This window comes from Takifugu rubripes, chromosome 8, assembly GCF_901000725.2.
Source record: "Takifugu rubripes chromosome 8, fTakRub1.2, whole genome shotgun sequence".
NCBI lineage: Eukaryota > Metazoa > Chordata > Actinopteri > Tetraodontiformes > Tetraodontidae > Takifugu > Takifugu rubripes.
The window spans coordinates 8,743,599-8,766,408 of NC_042292.1; the positions used below are offsets into that span (position 1 = coordinate 8,743,599).

General features: G+C 45.3%; 1 protein-coding gene across 1 annotated transcript; it reads right to left on the reverse strand.

Moving 5' to 3' along the window:
- Window positions 1-17,421: 17,421 nt before the first annotated feature.
- Window positions 17,422-22,790, reverse strand: adgrg7.1 (adhesion G protein-coupled receptor G7, tandem duplicate 1). The gene is made up of 15 exons (XM_029840246.1): window positions 22,655-22,790; window positions 22,464-22,568; window positions 22,264-22,373; window positions 22,011-22,151; window positions 21,733-21,821; window positions 21,412-21,560; window positions 20,947-21,060; window positions 20,675-20,853; window positions 20,145-20,297; window positions 19,932-20,044; window positions 19,217-19,575; window positions 18,944-19,025; window positions 18,709-18,867; window positions 18,488-18,644; window positions 17,422-18,144 (listed from the first exon to the last, which is right to left on the reverse strand). The coding sequence occupies exons 2-15, from the start codon at window positions 22,546-22,548 to the stop codon at window positions 17,944-17,946; spliced, it is 2,091 nt and encodes a 696-aa protein (XP_029696106.1). The 5' UTR covers window positions 22,549-22,568; window positions 22,655-22,790; the 3' UTR covers window positions 17,422-17,943.
- Window positions 22,791-22,810: the final 20 nt, after the last annotated feature.

The window sequence follows — 22,810 nt, forward strand, 5'->3', positions numbered from 1 at the left end:
AAACAATGGTGCTTGTTCATATGAAACTGAATGCATCAATCAATCAATCAATCAATCAATCAATCAATCAATCAATCAAGCAAGCAATCTTTATTTATATAGTGTCTGTTACAATCAAAATTGTTTCTAGGCGCTTTACAGAATCCCAGGGCCTGACCCCTAACAAACAACAGTGGCAAGGAAAAACTCCCCTTTAACAGGAAGAAACCTTGAGCAGGACCAGGCATGACATCACTTCCTGTGTGCTCGTGCCACAGGTGTGGAATGGGAGCAAAAGTTCTAAACAAGCATCTGAACTCCTCTCTGTAAGATTAAACTTTTAAATTTTGTCAGTTTAAGAACAATTTAATATCAGTGATTTTAATGTTTGTATTTGGATGTAAATGTTGGTTTATCAGAGGAAAGAGACCTTGTTCAGGACACATTAGCATCTGCTGTGACTCTTTGTTTGGCCTGTTAGCTCGTTAGCTGCGATAAGCTGTCTGATGTCTGTATTAGAGCAGGTGGCAAAGAAGCTTTCAAGCTTTTTAAAATAGTGTTTTTGAAACTCCAACTAAATAGATGAAAATAGAGCCTGTTGGGTTATTGAGGCGAGTTGGTATAGTAGAGATGTTCTATTGTTCTGAGGAACAGCAGAACATCTCTACTATGTGCTACATTACATTTAAAAAAATAAAATGATCAAGATAAAGGCCCAAATGTTGGCCACATGTAAAAGTGACAATATCCATTTCCATTCACAAAAAAACTAAATGTTAATAAATACCAAAAAAAAGGGAATTTATTCACATCATTGGCTGCAGCGCTACGATATATAACATGATATAAAATAACATAACAAAAATATTTAGCTGCAAAAAGGACAGTGTTTCCAAAACAGTTTCTAAATGGTTTTTCCAAAACCGTTTCTTTTCTATTTTGCGTCTTGACCTCCGGGACAACAGTCAGAGTCATGCATCATTTTGAGGAAACTCCTTTTCTGAAACCCGCAGCTGTGGTAACATTTTCCTGCCGAGCTCATTTTTCGCGGCGCCTCCGATCAGCCTCTGCATACGAACTCTCAAAGTGTTGCAGTGGAGAGTTGAAATGATGGAAAACAGCAGTTGGTTGCAGGCTTCCGCAGCACTCCGGTCCGACATATGAGCTCATTAAACCTTCTGGGGGGCAATATTGTCTTTGCAGCCCCCTCTCCATCTCTACTTTACCCACAATGTCGTAACTGCAGTCCGGTTTTGAAACACCAGAAACGATGTGAGGGATTACATCACTTTTCCAGACCGCCGCAGGGACTTTTCCTGAGCGACCACAAGGCAAAAATGGGTCCTATGTATCATCGCTATGGCAACTGATGGATTGTTCCACCATGAGGGGGGGAAAAATGTGACAAGATTTTGACTCGGTGAGGAGTGAAGTGATGGTTTATTCACCACAGAGGAGGAGGAAAAGGAAAATAAGAGCAGGAAATCTCCTTGGAATAAGCAGGCTGATGCCAGCTCTGCTGTAATTTCACACTGTTATGTAACGTTCGAATGGTTCCACGGGGAACCACAGAGTTCCACTGATGAGAAACGGGGCTGTCTGGTGAGGTCATGTTTCTAAGGTAAAAGTGTGTCTGTCGGTTCACGTTAGCTTGTGAACAGGAATAACATTATTCCGCGTTGGTGTCGCCGCCTCACCTCAGCGTGCAGGTTTTTCACTTTTGCTGAAAGAATCAGCTCGATTTTATCTGTGAGCGCATGACGTCATCACCATCGGAGGAATTTTTATACTTTTATTGTTGCCATAGTGACACGTGAGCGGTGGAAATCTGTCCTTGGACTTGAGAATGAAGACAAAACCAGGATGTCAGAATGACTGATCCGTCTTGTGGCCGTTGTGAAGCCTCATCTTCCTTCAGAATTCCCTCTCATTTCCACACTCCTGTCAGGTTACAGTTGGAGATTTCATTGCATTTATGAAAGATGCTTCAATGGGAATCTCTAAAACGGGGCATCGCGCCCAAACCGTGAGAAGTATCAGTTCTTTGTGAAGCTTCTGAAATCTGCTCTGTCAAATCACCCCGACGAGAGAAACAGCCCGGCGTGACATTCCCGTTTCACACTTTACACCAGGAAAGGTGAGAAGCGTGGGATGGCAAATCTGAGCTGAGCGCCACTTCACTCACCAAATTCCTCCAGTTTTTGTGAAGCTTAAAGAGTTTCCAGCCAGCAAGAAGATGATTTCATGGTTTCCACAGTGAAAACGTGGAGGTCTCGCTCCTGCAGGCTCCCACTCGTGACAACATGGATGCTTTAATTCCTCATTTCTCTCCAGTTTGGTGTCTTCCAGCCACAGACGGCGGCGTCTTCACATTTGCTTTAAAAGTTTCCAGATGTTCTGGTTTGGAGTCGCTGTGGTGCACGCATGACTTCACCTGTCTCATTAAATAACGAGGACGCTCGCTGAGATCGGATTTGACAGACGAGTAAACAGACGCGTTCAAGTGGCTTCGCGTCTTTTAGCGCGAGCGCTCTGTGGCTGTTTGATGTGATTTAAAACATTTACGTTGTAATAAAACAACGTGGATCTATGTACAGTTCAGATCTAACTCATGAACAACTGACTCATCCTTTCCTCGACATTCGCTTTGTTTGTGTTTGTTCATAATCAGGAGTTTCCATGCTAATGCGGCCTTTTGTTTACAGTGGTCGAGTGTCAATCATCCTGCATAAACAGTCCCATCGGTGCAGGAAGTGACGTCACAGTCAAGGGAAATGCATCTGCTTTTGGCGCTGTAGGATTAGCAGAAACCAGACAGGCAACATTTCTGCATGTTACTTTCATGAATCAGCAAAAATCTGGGAACATATAATTATTTTAGTTACCTCCGTTTGTTTTTTTTGTTCTTGTCTCTCACCTGAGCGTTCGCTTCTGAGTGTTCTATCTTCATGTTTCAAAGTTACACGTTGATCCTGGAATGAGGAATATGAGAATGAGGTGCTAGAAATTGTTAATTAGCCCTTCGGGAAAAATTAGCAGACTAGCCATTTGTGTGCTACGTCCTGGAGAGCAGTTCAGGATGTTAATCATCCAACAGTAAACGCTAACTGCTGGTTAAAAGAATCCACTAAGAATTAGGCTCGCTAAAGATTGAGCATCTGACATTCTTCCTTGATGAAAATGAAATTCATTCTAATCAGAGGAGGAAATTCCTTCATGCAGCGTTGCGCTGTTGGCTTCACAAGTGAAGCGACCAAAGGTTCGTGTCCTGACACGAGAAGAAAATTTCAGAATGTGCGGTAAAACACAGGAAATGATGTCAGACGCATAAGGCTGGCCTGTTTCTGCACGGTTGGGTTTTTTCTGTTGAGCAGGAGCTGCAGAGGTCAAACAAAGCCCACGGCGCCGGAGGGCCTGAGGTCAGAGATCACATGTTTTGACCTTGTGAACTCCTTTGTTTCGTAACACCTCAAACCACAGTTGCAGAATCCGACGTGATAGAAGAAATGTGCAGGTTGTTGTTGGTGTTTTTTTGACGGAACCCTCTCGACTTGCAGGTATTGGAAGTCAGCGGTTCTGAAAGTGAAGATGTGCGAACGGGTTTCGACCTCCAGCTCCAGAACAGGTAAAAACATCAGCCTTTTACCTCCCCCCTGAGGAGGGCTCCCAATGCTGCTGATGCGTGATTTACAATCCGCACAAAGCAATATCGCCAACAACCGAAGGTGCAGCTGGAGGAAGGTCGTAAATGTCACACGCTAATTAGCCGATGAGCTATAAGTTTAAAAAGAAGCTGGACTGAAACCAAAAGCCCTGTTTTCCATCTCAACACTGATTAATAAAGTCTGCATGGCTACAAGTCATCATAAGGCACTAAAAAAAATAATATATATATATATATATATTATTTTTTTTAGTATATATATATATATTTAAATGTTTTATTTACATTTTTTTCAGATTTTTCTGTCTTTTCTTTCAAGGTTCTTTCACGAAAGTTTTTCATAAAGTGTTTTCTCTAAAACTTTTGAGGTTCAACACAAAACGACTCTCTCTGTGTTTGATAACAGGCTTCAGCCTCTAAATCGCCCGATCTGGAAACGCTGATGAAAGTTTTGCACATGTCAAATTTACAAAAAAAATAAATACTTATTCTGTCAGAAGCAGCCGAGCCGGAGGTCGTGCTGTTTTACACGCCCCACACATGGTCGCACCGGGGGGACCCACAACATTTTCCAGCATGTTGGTTGGAGAACAAACCCCGTCCGGGTCCAGTAGAGGCTGGTAAATCCATGTTCTGGGCTACAGATCAGACAGACTTTGAAATAGCTGTAAATAACAGCAGAGTGGGGTTTTTTTGGTTGTTTTTGCCTCATGTTAAAGTCATTGACTTTAACATGAGGCAAATGAGCTGCTGCTGCATTTACAAACTCATACCTTCGGTAGAGGAAGCTGGTTTGATTACCGTAACCCTTTTAGCTTCAACTCATCTACAACTCGTAGCTGCATCTGGATCTGTCCAAACGTCTGTAATGTTTTGACTTTTTTCTGAATTCTGGATGGTTCTGCTTTTGTGTTGGTTGTTGCACGTGTGTTGTAAAGCACTTGGAGCGTATTCACACATGTTTCAGATTTTTTGGCTGTATCTTGTGGGCCTGGCCAGACAACAGAACGTTCCTGCATGTGGATCTGTGGATCCCTGATAATCCCTGGTGCCTCTCGTGTCTGCGTCTGACTTTAACTTCACAAAATTGCCTTGAAGCTGACATTTGAATTATAAAACTGGACAAAAACCTGATGCTAGCGACTTTAACGTGAAGCTTGTCTGATATGTGACTGAAACTGATCTACTGCGGGATCTTTCTGGGTCACCTGGCAGCCGTCAGTCCCGCCTGGTTCTCCAAATAAGCTCAAAATGACGATTGTCTGTCTGGAATTCTCTGGGCTTTACTGCGGATGAAGCCTGAACTGTGAGGGAGGACGAAGCATTACAGCAGATTATTAAAACACCACTGAGCTTTTCAAAATGTTCCCGGTGCTGAAAAGTGGCGAGAATCAAACAAATCCTTGTGCGGATTCAGCTCAGGTCATCGACCTGCACTTCACACCTGTAAAAAGGTTCCCGACCCTCAAATCTGAGGCCTTTTCAAAACCACAGCAAGCATTTAAATAAGACCAAGCATTCATTCCATCTGACCTGGAGGGGCTTGAAACCTGGACTAAACCTGCTCCAGGTCCTGGGGGCGTCGATGACGGCAAGCATTCAGGCCAGAAAGCTGCTGAAAAAGCGCCATCATGGACAACAAGTAACAGGCGTAACTGGACCCAAGCAGCTTCCTCTGAGGGAGCCCAGAGGGATTGTGGGTAATGCTCCATGCTAATTTCTTGCAAAGTATCTCACAAACACATGGAGGCTTTGGAGTCTCCAACTGTTGGTTTTGGCAGCTGGTATCAAAAGGGGAAAAAGCCTGGAAGAGTTGTTTCAAACATGATAAGGTGATGACATAAATACACAGATTAAGATGTGTTCTCTCCCCTCGGAGCCCAGAAGAGACTTTCGGATTCCTTCTGACATCCAGCAGATCGTAAACATCTGCTGCACTCCAGCTAACAAACATGCTGCTCCAATCAATTAGCACCGCTGTTAAAGCCAAACTGGTTCCTGGACTGTGTAAACGTTCCCTCGGGATTCCGAGTTATACCATTTCCAATCTGTTTTTTAGCAAAATAAAGAATATTCTTCTGTAAAATCTATTTTTATTTTTATTTTTTGCTGCTGCTGCTTCTGCCGTTGACCTGAGGAAGTCCCCAGGTATCATCGTAAAAGGTTTCAGGCTGCTCATCATAAATCCTTCGGTGTGTCCTTCGGTGTCGGCCCTCCTGGGGGGAGGGTCTGATCCGCCGCACATGTTCCTCACTAAACTCTGGAGGTTGGCTGTATGTGGCGTCCGTGGCAACACGATACCCAGACTTCATAAATCAGACCTGCTTCGGCTATCTGTCTCTGAACTTAAGAGACACCAATTCCAGCCTGGGACTCACCTGATTGCATCACATTTCCTCTCAGCTCAAGGCGCTGCTCATTAGTGTGATTGTCCACATCTGCCGAACCTTCCAGAGGTGCGCTGGATGTTGCCCTCCACCTGTCAACAGACCAACCTGTTGCTCGGCTCTGAACGCCTCCTCTGCGACTCCTCCATCTGCTCCGTGACTTTTCCACCCGACCATCCACCCTCTGAACGTCCTGCTTCTCTCCTCGCTTCCCATCCATACAGGAAGTTATTGCCCCCTGGAGGTTTACCTGTTAAGTGCTTTTGCAGAGGTTTGGAGTTGCAGCGGCTCGACCCTGAACGCTGCTCTGTTTGGATGTTCTGATGGAAGCTTTGCAGGACGCCTGTTCTTGAGGCGGAAGTCTGACTTTCAGATTAATTCTCCTGTTTTGTCCATGGACACAGAGTTCAGCATCGGTTTCATTGTGTTGGAGGCTTCTGTGAAATCAAATCTGGACGTGAAAAGAATGTCCGAGACACGTCTCAGGGTTAAGCTTTACAGTATTTACGGCTTCTTTGATATGGTTGGTTGTTGGAGATTGTACAATGGTTTTTGTACTTTGCGAAGAATCCCGTCTCACACTGGTCGCACTTCTCAGAACCTGATCCAAGCGCCCCAATTTAGTAATCTGGAATTTCGAATGTCTGTGCCTGAATAATTTAGATTGTTCAGTTGAACTTAACTTTCTTAGACTAAGTCGTGTCCCCTCTGGTCACCCTTCAAGTTTTGTTTTCTCCTGCTTGATTTGTGGTGTTCCTCTGGCGAGCCTCCTCTCGTGAGTTAGTGTGCAGCGGAACCCGCTGGATCGGGATTCCCTCATCAGGAAAGTCAGACTTGGCTGGACGAAGCAGGACAGGATGGGGAACACCCCGGGACTCTGCTGAAGAAGCTCAGAGATTGATAACATGTATGTATGATGACTTTTATCTTCTGGGTTCCCTTGTTGTGGGAACCATGTTGTGACATTCCAGAAGAACCAGTGTGCTCCAGTCTGACTGCTCTCTTCACTGGTCCAGCGGTGATTGTATTGATCACAAACACATGGGTTCAGCTGAAGGATTTAAAGCCGACCTCGGATCCCCTCCTCACACTTTTCTGATGTCCTTCACTCAGCAGCTGGAGAAAAGAACTGATCTCTGGAAACTGGCGTGTCGAATAATCAATCCCAGGAAGCTTATTTATCTGAAATTGTGCGTTCCAAATCAGAGTTTAAGGTTTTGTGTGGATGAAATGACCTCAGGTTTGCTCTGCAGTCTTTGCATAACAATGTGCATATTTGTAGACGTAGGATCCATATTTGGGAGTGCTGGTGCTCTCAGAAAAAAGAACACATGATACGGTTTCACCCCGACAGCATGTGGACGTGCATTGATCTGCAGAACTGCTCCCCTGGGAAACCGGAGAATCGGTGGCTTGTCGGCTGGTCTACACACGTGTGGGTGGAGTCAGTGTGTGTGACAACAGAAGCATGATGATGGTGGAATCTCAGACTTGTTGATATAAAAAAGCCGCTTTTAACTTCTGAAGAATCCTCCTTAATCATCGTGAATCACGACATCTGCAAAGCAGGCGAAGAATTTGGATTTATGGCTGTAATGAAGCGCAGCTACTGTGTCTGCTGCTTTATGGCTCCTCTGGATTCCTGCTGTCGTGGTGCAGGACCATGAAATGCTCATCAGTACTGAGAAAAGGGGACTCGTCAGATGAAGGAGAACTTTTCATGGTTTAGAACAACAGGGGAACGTTGGAGCTCAGGTTTAGGCTGGAGTTTATTTTTAGCTCAAAATCAGTGAATTCAAAAGTGAATTTGTTTTTTTTGAGCTACAAGCTAAAGGAAACGAAAGGCAAATCGTTTCCTCTCTGATCTGCGGATTAACACCGTCCTCGGAAAAATCAATTCTTTTAGTTTCATAAAACTGAGTCACAATCCTAATTTGCAACAACTATGCACCATTAAGTGATTTATGAGGGCAGATTTTAGTCCTGAGAAACTACTTCCCCTCGCAGCACGTGTGTGGGGGGGGGGTATATGGAGAAAGAACCCGAGACTGTCCTTGAGCTGCCGCACTGGTAACCATCAAACCCAGTTACATAATGCAGGGAGGAGCGCTCCGTGCCCTGGTCAAAGCTCAGTGGTGAGTCCAGGGGGTCGACCCAGTCCCCAGTTGTTCTTTGGTGGTGTGTTCTGAAATTCCACCAGTGACCTCCACCATTAAAGATGACCTCATGGATATAAAACACCTCATCAACTGTGGCTGCCAATCAACTCGCGCATTCCTGCCGTTCCTGACTTTCAAAAGAAAACCAAGCTTGTGTGAAATATGAAATGCACGTCTGTCCTGTTGTCTGTCGCTCTGTTTGGGGAAGGCGTTTAAATCTGCGCTTCTGGAGGAACGTCTGTATAAAATTCTGAATCTCCAGTCTGATACTGGGATCAGACCTGAAGAAGCTTTCCGATCAGAGAAGGTCCTACCGTCTTCAACCTGAAAGACAGAACCTGCGCAGACGTGCTGTTCCCAGATCCTTTATTGGTTTTTCCAGGGAAAGCTGAGCAGCCTAAAGTGAACCTGAAGCCCTTTGCCTGTTCCACATCTGCTCTCATGGTGATTTTCCTCTGAGTTTCAAACAAAAGCCCCAATCCCAACAAAAAGGCTCCACTTAATCAGCGCTGGCCCTCGGATCTGCCATCCGGGTCCGTCCAAAATGGGCCCCGCTGGGTCCAGGAACCTGATTGCTTAAGCAGACGAGAAGCAGAGCCAGAAGGAACGCTGATTGTTTGAGCAGATCCTGGATGTAGCCATCACAGGCTCAGAATGCCTCCGCGACCATCTGAAGAGGAGGTTTTGGCCCCGCGGTGCCGGGGTGTGTGTGCAGGGAGTGTTCCCTGCTGCTTGTGGTTGTAATTAGGCTTTTTGGAGGATGATGTGAGCCATTGTTGCTGCGACATGATGCCCCGGGATGGATCGGGCCAGTAAACATCCCCGCTGCAGGAATCTCTTTAATGGGCCCAAGAGTTTGTTCAGAAAGCCCTTTTAAAAAGCTAATTGTGGGTCCGCAGGGGCCGTCGGGGCCGTTCAAGGCCTCACTTGAGTTTGCTGCATGTTTTAATAGACAGTTAAAGAGCTGCAGCAGGTCCTGCGCTGCTTCCCATTAGCAGGAAAACCCCTGCCAGTTATATAACGGCCAGGCAGCCAATCAGAAACCAGGGGCCAGAGAAGAGTAACTGTACTCAAATGCTCAAATTTATTCCGTTTTTATGGTTTTTTACTGCTTTTCTCATGGTGTAAATCAACACACAACAATGTGACGTCGACATTTTTAACCAAAGCAAGGAAAAAGAAAAGCAAAATTTACACATTTAACAGCCTTTTTAAAGTGTGGGGTTTGCCCTTTTACTGGTCTAAAGGCGTTGAATCTTCGACAAAATATAGTTTACAGAGGCATTTTCAGGTTTTAATAGGGTACAGTTTGGCTTTGTTCTTGGAAGAACCAAATCTGTGGAACACCACAGATGCATTCCAGAAGTCTCGGACACAACCTTCTGATGGAGACCAACAGGGTGGGGCTGCTGGAATCGCACTCCTTCCCTTTCTCTCTGAAACTGAAGAGCCACGAGCTGACGGGTGGCTCTGAAGGAGCTTTAGGGTTCGATGTGACGTGTCGAGGGTGTGCATGTGTCCCCAGTCCCCAGTCACGTGTGGGTTGAAGAAACATGCCTGGAGGATGAACCCTATAGTCCTGTCAAAGTCCAGCAACTGAGGCAGCGTGAGAGACAAGACCATCCCGCACCGTTTCATTTAAATGAAGCTGGAGAACCTCATCAAGAGGACGTTTATTAGGGACTCTCGGTTGAAACCACTCAGATTTTCTAAACAAATTTCTGCATCATGAACGTGCTCACTTTGCACCGGGCAGTCACATACGATCAGAAGAAATTAAATTTGTTAACTGTAGGATGCTAACGTATGTTATTGCGTTGAGGCTGAAAGAGCTTGGACTGTTGGTGTGTTTATGGACCTCCTTGTGTGATTTATTAGCTTAGTAAACAGTTCTGAGCTGAGCTGAGCCGATGGCCTCAGACTGTTTCAGGTTTTCTATAATGCAGCATGACGTTCTTGTCAAAATATGATGTCTTTGTTCAAACGAGGCTCCAAACCCTCACGATGGAAATGGATCAAATGCCAAAGTCGACGCGCCACAAACCATAAAAACACACGCTGGCACCGGAGCAGCCTGTTGCACTGCGCCAAGTCGTGGCGGTCGGGTCGGGCAGCACATATGTGGTCTGAAATATGAAACAGGAACGCTTCAAAACGATCCACGGAAGACAACACTCTAAACACTCATCAAATGAAATCCCTTCACCTCAGAAGGTTTGCAGTTCAAGTCCAGAGGATCAGCTGAAAGCCTCCAGCTGAGTTTGTGCCCCCTGGACCTTCTCCTGTGGCGTTTGGAGCCCGCGGCTCCTGCTAACTGCAGCGTAGCAGCTGTGTGACGGCATGAGCCACACGCGGAGATGCTGACAGAATTTCGAGTAATTCCTCCATACTTCGGGCCTCTTCCCGCTCAATTTCAAGGATTTATGGTCGCGGGGCTGAGCGGGGGTTTAAGCCACAGACGTTGGCCCGACTTGATTGTTTAACTGAAATCTTAAATTCTGAGCCAATATAAGATTCCCAGGACTCATTATCACAGCCCCAGACACAAAAACAGCTCACTCATATTGTTACTGAGCTATTCGTCTGGATGGTTTTTGATTTTTCATCATTCAGACTCAATGTATGAATAACAACCTTTCTATTTTTCTCATTGCTGTTGTGGAAATATTATAGTTTCATAGACTGGAAGAGTCTTAATGGTGCAAATTCTGAGGTATAGACGGATCAAAACGGACTTAAAGCACTGCTACTTGCCCATAAATATTTTTTCAGGGTCTGCAATGGGGGGTATTGATTTCTCCCTGGTGGCCAGCAGCAGTATATATTAGTAATTAGCTCCAGACTAGCAGATAAACCAAACTAAAAGTGTGTCAAATTGAGGTCAGTTGAGGTCTGTCTATTTTTAGCATCGGTGTGACATTGACTTGCTCTCCGTCACCGTCGAGGGTTAAAGGTTCATGGTGATTGACAGGTGATCATATTCAGCTCCTTGAAGTTCATTTGCAGTTCATCTCATCTCCTTTCTCAAATGGCCCAGCAGATGTGCACAACGTGACCGGGCCAAACATCAGATCTCATTAAGTGGCGCTCGGCGCAAATCGGCTGACTCACCATTCAGTTGTCTTCGGTCTGTTTGTTGCTAAAACAAAACAAAAAAAAAAAGCTTCTGCATATAATTTGCAACAGATCTGCTGAATATTCCCCGTAGTTGTGTAAACAGTGGAGACTCTGGACGTCCAAAAGTTCTCCCTCACGTGTAGCAGAGCAGCGGGAAGACGGTCAGCGATCAGATCCGAGCGGCTTTGATCCTCTGTCCTTCGTTGAGCCCTCAGAGACGTGTGGGTGGTTCTCTGAACCCTTCCACCTTTAATCGCTCTGCATGGTTCCAATCAGCGTGCCGCCATCATAGAACTCGGAGCGCTCTGCAGGGGGCAGCACAAACACTGCTGATGATGATCGATCCTGCTGGGCCTGACCTGGGCCCGGTCCAGAATCCCATCCAAAGTTCTCACATACAGCTGAACATGCACATGTGCATCAGCGGAACCGCAACGGCCCAAAAGAAACATGGAAATAATGCATCAAATCTGTTAATGGTGCATGTCAGAGGGGTTATTGGCTGTTTTTATTTGAACAGTGGTCCACAGGTGACACATCTGCTGCCCCTCCATAGCGCTGCGAAAAGATTAGAGCTTGACCTGTCAGTCAAATACGCCCCCACCCACGTGTGGGACATGCAGGCACACAGGAGAAGCTCAATCTTCCACCCTTGAATAAATAAAGTCCTGCATGAATAAATGCAGGACTTTGTGCGTGACGGAGGGGCCTCCTGTGGTGTCCCAGCAGGTGTGAAAGAGGCTTCCATGTGTGAGAGGAGCAGATGTGTGAGCGCCTGCCTCCTTCAGGGAACCATGTTCACCACAGCTCCTTGAACTGCCTTTAATGATGTTTAAAGGGATTTCCCTCATTTATCTGGAGCTTTTGAGGGAAACAGTACCCACCCACGACCCTGTCAAGGGAAAAGGGATGGATGGATGGATGGATGGATGGATGGATGGATGGATGAGTGGATGGATGGATGGGTGGGTGGGTGGATGGATGGATGGATGGATGGATGGATGGATGGATGGATGAGTGGATGGATGGATGGGTGGGTGGGTGGATGGATGGGTGGGTGGATGGGTGGATGGATGGGTGGATGGATGGATGGATGGATGGAGGGATGGATGGAGGGATGGATGTGACAGAACCTTCCAGGAACTGATAAATATGGAAACAGGATCTACTTGCTGTATTAACGTGTTTTGATCTGTTCGGGGAACTTGGCTCCGCCTCCTCCGCTCCATAAACAACCTGCACCCAACTGATCAAACTCTTTTAGCATCTCTGCCTCTCCCTGCAAACATTTCCCTTTGTTTGATTTCTTGGATCAGGCTCCTCCTCTGACTTTTGCAGGTTTTGTTCTCCAGCAGATTGTTGGTTTCCAGGCTCCGTGATGAAGTCTATTAACGTGTTTATTCTCGTCTGAGTGTCCCAACTGGACTCCTTCACCCCTCTGGCTCCTTTATAAAAAACTAAATCATGTTCTGGCTTCAACCCTTCACGTCAGGGTACTTTATAGCAACGTGGATAATATTATTTTTTTCTGATGTTTCTTCCCCTGATTTTCCTGATCTGACTAACTCGTGTGGCTCCACAGGGTCACTGGGTAAGCGTTTCTACATCCGTGGAAAGATTTCTGTGTGCACACACTCTCAAGAAACCTGCCGATTATCTTGATTTGGGAGTTTCCATAAACAAACGGCAACAACTATATGATAAGGACAATGATTTACTAAAGATGCTGCTGCCAAGGACACCAGTTTCCACACAAACGGTCTTGCCAGTTACAACCTAACAAGCACCAAGAATACCAGTTAAACTGGTGCTAGCACACTGGCGCCAAGGCCCCGATTCACCGGTTTCAGATCGGATTTGGTATTGATCTTCGACTCTGTAATCAAATTATGGAAACAGCTGCAAAAAAGGGAAACTTAGACCTTTTTCGGGCACAGCTTTGGTTTGTTTGCAGCGCGCTAACTGTGAATATAAACATAGAAGCAGCTCTTCCCGAGACATGTGACTCTTGTATCGCTGCTATTTCAGGCCCGAAGCTCCCTCAGAACGTGAGCCTTTCTTCTCCAGCGGTGCATGCTGGGAAAGGCTCCAGCCCTTGGGACCCTGGAGAGGAACAGATAAATAGAGCAAAGACCAGCGTCTGGGGTTAATCTGCTTTTAAAGAGCCTCCACGTTTGCCCAAAACACGCTGAATTCCTTCAGAAGCTTTATTTGTCATGTTGGCTTTTATATCCTGTTGCTTTCTTGTGTTTCCCAGGCAGAAATCTCAGTGTGGTGACTTGCGTTCTTGTTCTCTAATAAAGCCTGCAGCATGAAAACCGCCACAGGAAGCACACATGGAAACCCCCGTATAGTCACTTTAGCGCCACATCTGCTTCCATTCAGGGCTCCTATCAGAACTCAAGGGTTTAATCCTATCCAGGATCCACATACTGTCCCCACCCGCCCCACCTCTGCACCCCCGCAGAGGAACCTAACACCCTGCAGTGGGTTGGAGGGCTCGCTTTAGGATGCGTTTATAACATGAACACTGCTTCCTGTCACCGGCCTGGCCTCCTCCGGCCTCTGGACGGGTTTGGGCCTCATCCGGTGCGGCGGTTGTTGCATTTGTGAGTGCGGGTGTGACGTGTTTCCGGGGTCTGTGGGTTTGCTGTGTGTGTTTGAAGATGCCGCAGAACATTCAGGAGTTGTTTGTGGCGTCTGAGTGTGACTGCCTGTCACGGGTCTGAGGGTAGACCACCTGACCCACTCACAAATCTCAACGTTTCTATCGCGGCGAATGATTTGCAGGGTTTTGTGCCCATTGATGAATCTGCGTTGCTCATTTTGAGGTTTGGTGTGCACAACTATAGCGTTTTGTGTGGTTGGCTGTATATGTTTGCATGTTCTGTGTGACTGTTCTGTGTGACAGTTATTTTGCAACGGTAATGAGCTGATATTTAGCTTTCCAGGCCCTGCTGTCGCCACATTTAGGAGTTGGAAACTGTGAGTCTTTTTTAAAAGTTGTAATAATAAGTTGATGCTGTCACACTTCCCCTGTGTTTATTGGACCACCGGGTCTTCGCACTCATACTCGTCGCTCGGTAACAGATGTGGGGAAGTGAATTTATGTTGTCGTGTTTGTGCTGTGGCGCTGCAGGGTTAAAATTCAACGACCAACCGTTCTACCAGAAGTTGTTCTGAAGCCTGTTGTTTACAAAGGGGGCCCTGTGGGGTCACGTGGGGGGTGGCGGGTTCGCAGCACGTGAGGTCAGAGGGTGACGGCGACGCTTTCAGTCTCAGCTCCATTCAGGCTCGGACCTGCTGCCTTCATTGAACGGCTCGGAGTCCAGTAAAAGCAGGTTTGGCCAGATTTAGGGTCACACGGCAGGTGTTTTTAAAGCTGCACTTTGCCTGAAAACTAGCAAAACTAGCATCCTCGGCACAATCAATATGTGATCTGTGCTCATGAATTATCCTGCAACACTGCCAGTCATTGCTTCGGATGATGAGTCTCCAGATCTCACTGATCTTCAGGTCACTGGATTTAAGTTCCTCAGTGTTCTTGGAATGCCGCCGCCGTTAGCTTCCAGAGGGGAAAGTCCAGCGAGCAGCTGTGGTTTATGGTTCAAGGGTTACTAAATCATGACGGTTCTTCTTGTTTAATGACAGCGCCGCGCGTGCGTGTTAAATGGCAGCACACATGGCCGCGTGCACGGCAGTAACTGTTGTGAGAACCCACAACAAACAGAGCCCAGGGGCCAAACGCTGAGTCAGCGGGAAACCCTCAGAGTATTCTGATGACTCACCGCGAGAGAAACAGGAAACACCTAAAACTGAGCTCCGCCCCAGTTTCCTTCCATCAGAGTGTCCCTCCATCTTTCTTCACCTCCTCACCTCATCAATCTTTCCCCTCTCCCTCTCTCTCTCCGTGCTTCTCTGCGGTTCTTCTTGGCGTTTGCCGGTTTGATGCCGTTGATTTGTGAGTGTGGGATTCTCCCTCTCTGGTGTTTCCTGACTCCAGTGACATAACGAGGATCTTTACCTCCTCAGAAAAACCGAGAGAAGCCAGGACTTTCCCTTTTCATCCCAGTTACCCTGAACTCCTCACCCTAACTTCACCTTTCTTGATTTATTGTCACTAATTTGGCTTTTTTTGGGGGTTTTTTTTGGTCCGTATCAGACGTGAGTTGCAGCTGTGGAGCTGCATTCAGGCTGCATTCGTCTCTCTTGGCGCTAACGCTGCGTTATAATTTGTGGGAATTTTCTATTTAAAAAAAATAAAATAAAATTTGTTAGTTGGATATGAGCGACTGTGACTCAGTGGACTCGACGGCCAAAAACAGATATAAAACTTAACTGTTGCTACATTTGGTGTCAGACTGAGATTGTTGTATTTTACAGAACCAAGCTGAACCAAAGCACCCAAGTACAAGGTTGAGGTACTTTAACTGAGATTTTCTCTTTATCATCTTTAAACTCCCCCTCTGGAAATAATTATAGTTACGCTAATTTAGGTTTCAATCAAGCGTTCGGCCATAATTTGATTTTATTTAAGTTTTAATACATTTAATTGTGTTGGAAGAGAAATGTTTTTCTGCTGCACATGAATATTTTATAGCAGGTCCTGATAAAATCGTTGAGTGTTGCTGGCTCGCTAGCTGACAGGCAGCTAGTGAAATGTGTTCTCAACCAAACTACGAAGCCAGAATTTCCTCTCTAATATGGTGGCAGCAGAACTTGTGATGTTAAATCTTCAATTCTTTCTGTACTGTTGACATTTCACTGCTGCTTTCGCGTTTAAACGATCGCATTGATCTGGTGTTAGTTAACAGTTTGGGTTTCTGTGGAATATTTTTGCTGCTGCTATCCGTGCTGATCAATCCTCGTGTTTGATCGGCTCAGCTGTGACCTTCGGTCAGCTGCAGCCGCTCTGACGCACCAGCAGTTGCCTCCTTTTCCACTAAAATCAGCTCATTTTCTTCCAGATGTTGGGACTTTTTTCACTTCTGCTGCCATCTGGGGGGAAAGTTTGAGAAACGGCTTTCGATGGAACATTGATCCTGAGCTTTATTGATCCTTCAGCTTGGAATTAAAATCCCATTTTTTTCATGTTGTCTTGACTCATGGGTTACATAACTGATGAAGTTTGACGCTGGTGGCAGGAAACCTGTGAATGTTTGGTGCCGAAGGGCCTTCATTAAAAACATGCCATTGATTTAGAAAGGAGACATTTTACTGCTAATTCTTTTTTCCAAGAGTGTGCAAACTGTGAAAATTAAAAAATTAAAATTAAAAATCTGTCAGTAGCGGCAACTAAAGCGAACTAGCGCAGCATTTGTAGCACTTTCAAAACAGCCAAGAATAAGTAAAAGCTTGACATCGGCTGCACAGCTGCCACATAATGCAATCGGTTTTGTTTTAGATTTTATAAAATTTTTAAACTAAGTACATTTATGACCTTGAGTGCTGGTGTCAGTGATGGTGGAGTCACATCAGATCCTGGTTATGGCTCCTGCTGGGAGAACCAGCTCCATGGTGCAGCATTTGCTGAACTCTTGAGACTTGTGTGAACTGTGCATGTGAAACCCCTGCTGGAGGCCTCAGGGGTCCCTGCTGAGCCGGGGCTGGGAGCAGTTGGGACTCAAGTTTCCCATAGTCAGTTTTACAATAAGAAACCAAATTATCTGTTTTGTTGACTCCTAAAGTTACATTTGAAGCAGAAGAGTCACTCGTGCACGATCAGTTACCAGGATGTTGCTCAACTAGCGCAGTTTGCGCCCTCTAGTGGCTGCAGCTATTCAACTACCAGACAGTTAAAACACCACTTTAATCACAATAAATATCTCATATTTAAAGCTGAACAACGTTTTGGTTTCACATTGATCTATTCACAGCTGCAGAGTTTATATCTCAGAACATAAAAAAAGACAAATTTTGAAAGTATTTCTGCCAGTTTGGGCTGAATCCTGCAGACCAGCAGCCTCCTGGAGGTCTTCTGCAGGGTTCTAGAAGTCGCCTCGGTCCTGCTGCTGGGCTGTTGCCCACCCACAGGGCCCTATAGCTGTTTTCCTGTTGCTTCTCATTTCCACCTGTTGCCATTTCCATTTCCACAAAATTAGTCATAATTGTGAAACTGGTTCACAATTATGACTATTTTTTAACCTGTCTGACGTGTGACTGACTTGAAGTAACCGTGGGACAGTCATGTGTCTCTTTTATTTATCTATTGGAGCAGTGTACCATTGCAGTGTTGTTAAGGATGTTTAACCGATTGTGAAGCGTGATTACCCCCAATATTACTATTATTGTGAAGGAACCGCGTGATGGCATAATATTAGTTAGCTTTGCTGCCATCTAGTGTTAGCACAATATCATCGCGTTTGTTTCAGTTGTATTTTCACAGATTTGTTCTTCTATTCTATTAAAACATGATGGTAAAAAAAATACATTTCACAGTTTGTATTATCAGATTTAAAATAAAAAAGACCTCCCAAAGTCGGCTCCAAGGTATCATGGGAGATGTAGTTTTTGCAGCAAGTCCTGCAGTTCATTTGAAGTCATTAACATTGACATAGAAATATTAGAACAATATTTCTAGCTCCAAAACCCCTGCTCTTTTGAGGATCCTGCAGTCGGGGTGGGGGGGACCCTGATGTTACCGCCTTAAAGATTTGCTGAACTGGTCTTCAAGGTCTCTGTAGGTCTCAGAGGTGCTCATGGATTTAAGGTTCTTCCACAGATGGTACGTTCTGCCATGGAGCTCGTTGTTGACCTCTGTTAGGCGCTGAAGTGACAGGGACACATTCTTTCTGAAGGATGGAGTTCTGGCTGTGAAGAGGATGAAAATTTGGAACCCCTGAAAACAGATGGATAGGAGTTAGTAAGTGGGGTTGAAGCAACCTTAAATTTCAAAGAAACCATGAAAACACATTAAAACAGGAGTTCTGCAGTACCGTTAGATTAATATCTTCATCTAATGGTTCCACACACTCACTATTTATCTTTTACCCCTCGTTAAGCTAATAACATTTGGTTCCTGGTCCATTTTCTCTGTCTTCCTTCTTGCTTGAGTTATTAACTAAGCTATGCTAATGTGTCCTCCAGCAACATTAAATTTGAAATTATTATAAGCACTGAAAAACCCCAAGCAAAAGTCACATTAAATGGTGGCAAAACTCCCAGAGCAGACTGGCTGGTACCTGTGTGGTTGTACAGATGCAGAAGATGATGCTGAAGACCAGGTGGGACTGTCCAGAGGTCACAAGCACCAGATAGCCCAGAATCCAGGACAGGCCAAGTAGCACAGCAACAGAGAAGCTGATGAGGACTTTCTTCCTCAGAGACAAATGCTTGGTGCTGAGGAAACAGGAAGTGGGTGTTATGGCTGGGATTTACATTGACGAAATATAATGGGCATCACCTTTGCAGGTTTTTGTTTGTCTTGCATGTCGTCATCGAGGTCAGGACCAACAGGACGATGTTGTAGATCAGAATCAGTCCAACTGGAAGCAGGAAACCCCAAAACATCGGCTTCCGGTAGTCAAAGCGTTTAGCCTTATCCAGAGCCGCGAGCCAGCAGCTACGAGGGTCAATGAGGGTCAAAAATTAGAAATGATTACCACTTCAAATGTTACAAATACCAGTCATGCACCCACAATTCCTCCTGACGGTATCCCAGAGGATCATCTGCCCTGTAAGTTATCGCCAGCGTGATCGCCGTGACGACGGCTGGAATTCCTGACAGGAGGCAGAAGTTCAAAGTGCTGTTAGTTAAACCAAATCCTACATAAGTCCTTGATAAGAGCTTGATGGGTGAGCTAATACTGAATTGATCTGAGCTTCGTTAGCATATATAATTGGAGCAGAAGAAAACAAGCCTTGAAAACTACTTTTTTGCAGAAGAAAAGCCAGAGGACTGAAATTCTTACCCCAGCCAACAGCATGACTGAGTTTGGTCCAGTAGGGCGGCAGGCTGCTGTGCAAGCTGCGGAGCAGCAGCACCAGCTGGGTGCCGTACACACAGTTCCACAAGAAGGAGGCCAACAGGAAGAAGTGAAGCAGCGCCGTCACCGCCGTGCACGGCCCCGTGTCTGGCTCCACGTACTCCTCGGAGAGCAGCACTGTGTTGGTTTCCCTGTTGGGCACCGTGGAGATTTCGTACTGTCTGCTGTAGTTTCTCACTCCTGAGAGGAAGGTGATGATGAAGGCCAGCAGGGTGATGTAAATGCAGAGGAGCACGACCCTCGCCTTGACGCTTCCTTTTGAGTCTCCGGAGAATTTGCAAAAACTAAGAAATTAAGAAGAAGAAGCTAATCACACAAAAATATAGCACACGTGCATAATATCCAGATTTAAATGACAACCTTTGTGCATCATTGGCAGTGATCAGTCTTCTTCCATGAGCTAACAGATGCTAACTTAACCAGCGAGCACACGTACACCAATGACGACATCTAGCTTTAGGAATGCTCATCCAAGGGTGATGTGTTTTCCTACTCGTGACTTTTTTTCCTACTGTTTTTGTGTATTTGGTGCCTCTGTGAAATAGTGAGCTAACATCTGGATGTCAAGGCTTTGGCAGCCGCCTTTTTTTCCCCTAATTGTTCTGTCTTGTGCATCACATATGCCATTGGTAAAACTCACTTGTATTCAAGGTGATGAACAATCGTCACCACTAACCCCGCGATTGAGAGACAGAGTCCAATGGTGGAGATCCAGTCCAGGGCTTGTGCATACTCATAGTTTTCTCTAAACGACTGCAACATAAAAATAATCAAACTGTCACCACCATGTGATTTTTCTTTCTTTTAAACATCCTTTTATAATATGCGATGCTGCTCTGAAGTTGATCATTACCCAAAGAGCTGCAAAGTTGGTGGTGTGGTTGCAGAAACACCTCAGGAAACCGTCTGAAGTGTTTCCTTTAGAGCAGCCGTCTGTGCTCCAGTCATTCAGTTCATAATTCCAGAAAACGCAGGCAAACTCGTACAGAGACGTCCCATTAATCATCTGAAACGGCAGACCGCGGTAGATTGAGTCACGTGTGGACGTCAACCTGACCTGATTTGGTTTTGTTTTGACCTGCCAGTGGCCATAAACACATGCGGGATTCGCTTCAACAATAAATAGGTTATCAGGTAGATAACTGCAGCAGAGATGGGGCGTGTGTTGCTGTAGCTATGCCTGTATGTGTTATTGCTTTGTGTTCGACCGCGCAGTGACCTCGTTTTAGCTTACACTGCAAATCCTGATGGAGAAACCACAAAGACAATCACTTGATAAATGTTAGATTGAAATTTAGTGGTCGTGGTTGAAAATGAAACATTCAAAGATCGGGTGAAATGGACCAAAATGAAAAAAAAAATTGCTTCAAACATCATCCTTACTTGTGGTCTGAACATCATCTCCAAGTGTTGTGGCACCAGGGGTCCCTGGACGGTCCCTGACAGGACTCGGATGGTGGCCCGTTGCCTTTTGTAGCGTCTGGATCTGAAGAAACGGTCGTTCTGGTACAGAACAAAGCCCAGCGAGACGTTTGATGGCGTCGCTCGTTCAACGGCAGCTTCTTCTGGCACAATAGCAGACAGAGTGAGGGATGGTGAGTTCGCGTAGCCTAGCCTAAGCAGCAGCAGCAGTATATTTCTATAAATTAAATCACCTTTGGGGAATCGCACAAAAATCAGGGCTTCAGGTATGGACCCTTCATCCACCACAACTGATGGTGTGTTGACATTTAGCTCAGTTCTATTAGCACTAAAAGTACCAGCTGTTCCTGTTATTTAGAGAGGAGACAAGTGTAACATCAATAAACGGACATAAAAATGACTTGAAATGGTTAAAAGTTTGTAAATTGGCATACTTGTTAATTAACCAATTCATTTATTAGCAATTCAAACATATTCCCGTTGCCTTTTCGGTTCCTGAGCATTTCCAGAAAAAACAGCAACAAACAAGCTCGTAAACGATCTGCCTGGCAGAACTCATGATGGGTTATGAAAACAATAAAACCACCACAAGCACCTGGATATGGATTTTGGACTCTTCAACTGCGTCATGTGAAGAGGGTGGACATTACTGATCAAATCTAGTTGAATTACACCAAACAAAATGGTGACCGACAGACCTGAGAACGAGGTGAACTGGACTCCCTGAGTGTTCACAGCAGGAATTTGTGCCGACTGGACCACCAGGTTCGGTTGAACCACCTGAGACGCAGAGGTGTTGAGACTGAGGCTAAGACTCACCGAGAGATTGTCCAAAGTTACTGTGAGACTGGACATAAGGGGCAAAAATACAGACAAGCACTTTAGCATCATCTGCATCGCTAGATAAACTCTTGAATTACCTGAGCTGAGCTGAATTTAAATAACGGAGCTTCTTTTCTCAGATATTCTGCTTAAATGTTGATATAAGACATGATTTCAACCAAATTAGCTTTGTTTACCCAAGAGTTGCGTTGTTTTGCTCAGTGTCATCTGTCTCATTAGCACTTAGCAGCTGGCTAACTGTAGCGACGGCTGCAAGCCTGACATTCTGCAAAGTGAACATTTAAGACACATAAACGAATATAAATGATTTTTTTTTAAAATACAGAATTTTAGCTTCTCAGACATTTTGGTATGTAAACATTTTTTCGTATGTCACAAAACCAGCAGAGACGCTCTGGTGCTACAGTATCTGGTGGGTTTTATTTGCCGTTGGTTTCACTGTCACTCCACTCACCTCGGTGACATTGGAGGACACCAGGAGTGTTTGGACAATCTGAGCAGCCGTTGTGATGTTATCTGGTGTCAGTTCTTGAGGGACGGAGGTCAGGATTTGGGTGTTGCTAGCAAGCGCCTCTATATTCGCTGAGTTGGTGAGCTAAGGTGGAGAAGAAATTCGCTTTATTTCTTGCCAGCCTGATTTGTTGTGACTGTTTGCTCTAAAAAAAAAGAGGGTGTTGTTTTTTCTGCATTTTCCTGTTAATTCTCACATTTTGTTGTATGTCAGTAAGCGTCTGCCCACAGTCAAGAATCTGTGGTTCCTCAAAACGTGGAAGTCCGGTCCTGTTTGTGCATCTGGCTGAAGCAATTGGCTTACCAGCTGAGTAGAAAGGATGGTCGTGGCAAGTGTGTTATACGATACAGGCGACAGACGTCCATATAATTGGATGTTAACTTGGAAGAAACTCACCATTACTTGTTCCGTCATCACACACTTTATCTGAATATGCAAACAGACCGATAGGAGTGCGTGGGAACCAAAACGAAGCAACCATCTCTTTCTCGCAGAAGTTTTCTGTTGGGAAGGTTTCCATTAGAATACGCCATAAACTATGTTTGTGTGAATTTTAGCTGCGGGTGAGTTGCTGTTGCTTAACTCACCCTCTAAACACCTTTCTCCGGTCCACTCATCAGGACAGATGCAGACACCATTGAACAATACCCCACCATTTTTACAAACTAGAACTGGAGGGGAAGTAGTAGTGGTAGTAGGAGGAGGAGTGGTAGTAGATGGGGTAGTAGTGGGAGTAGATGGGG

Bases quoted from the DNA above. Each gene is read 5' to 3' on its own strand.
- adgrg7.1 (XM_029840246.1), bottom strand. From the start codon at position 22,548: ATGGTTGCTTCGTTTTGGTTCCCACGCACTCCTATCGGTCTGTTTGCA. The intron at 20,045-20,144 runs GTAATGATCAAC...TTTATGTTGCAG, and splicing joins CCAACTTTGCAGCTCTTTGG to TCGTTTAGAGAAAACTATGA. The intron at 18,145-18,487 runs GTACCAGCCAGT...ATCTGTTTTCAG, and splicing joins GCATCTGTACAACCACACAG to GGGTTCCAAATTTTCATCCT.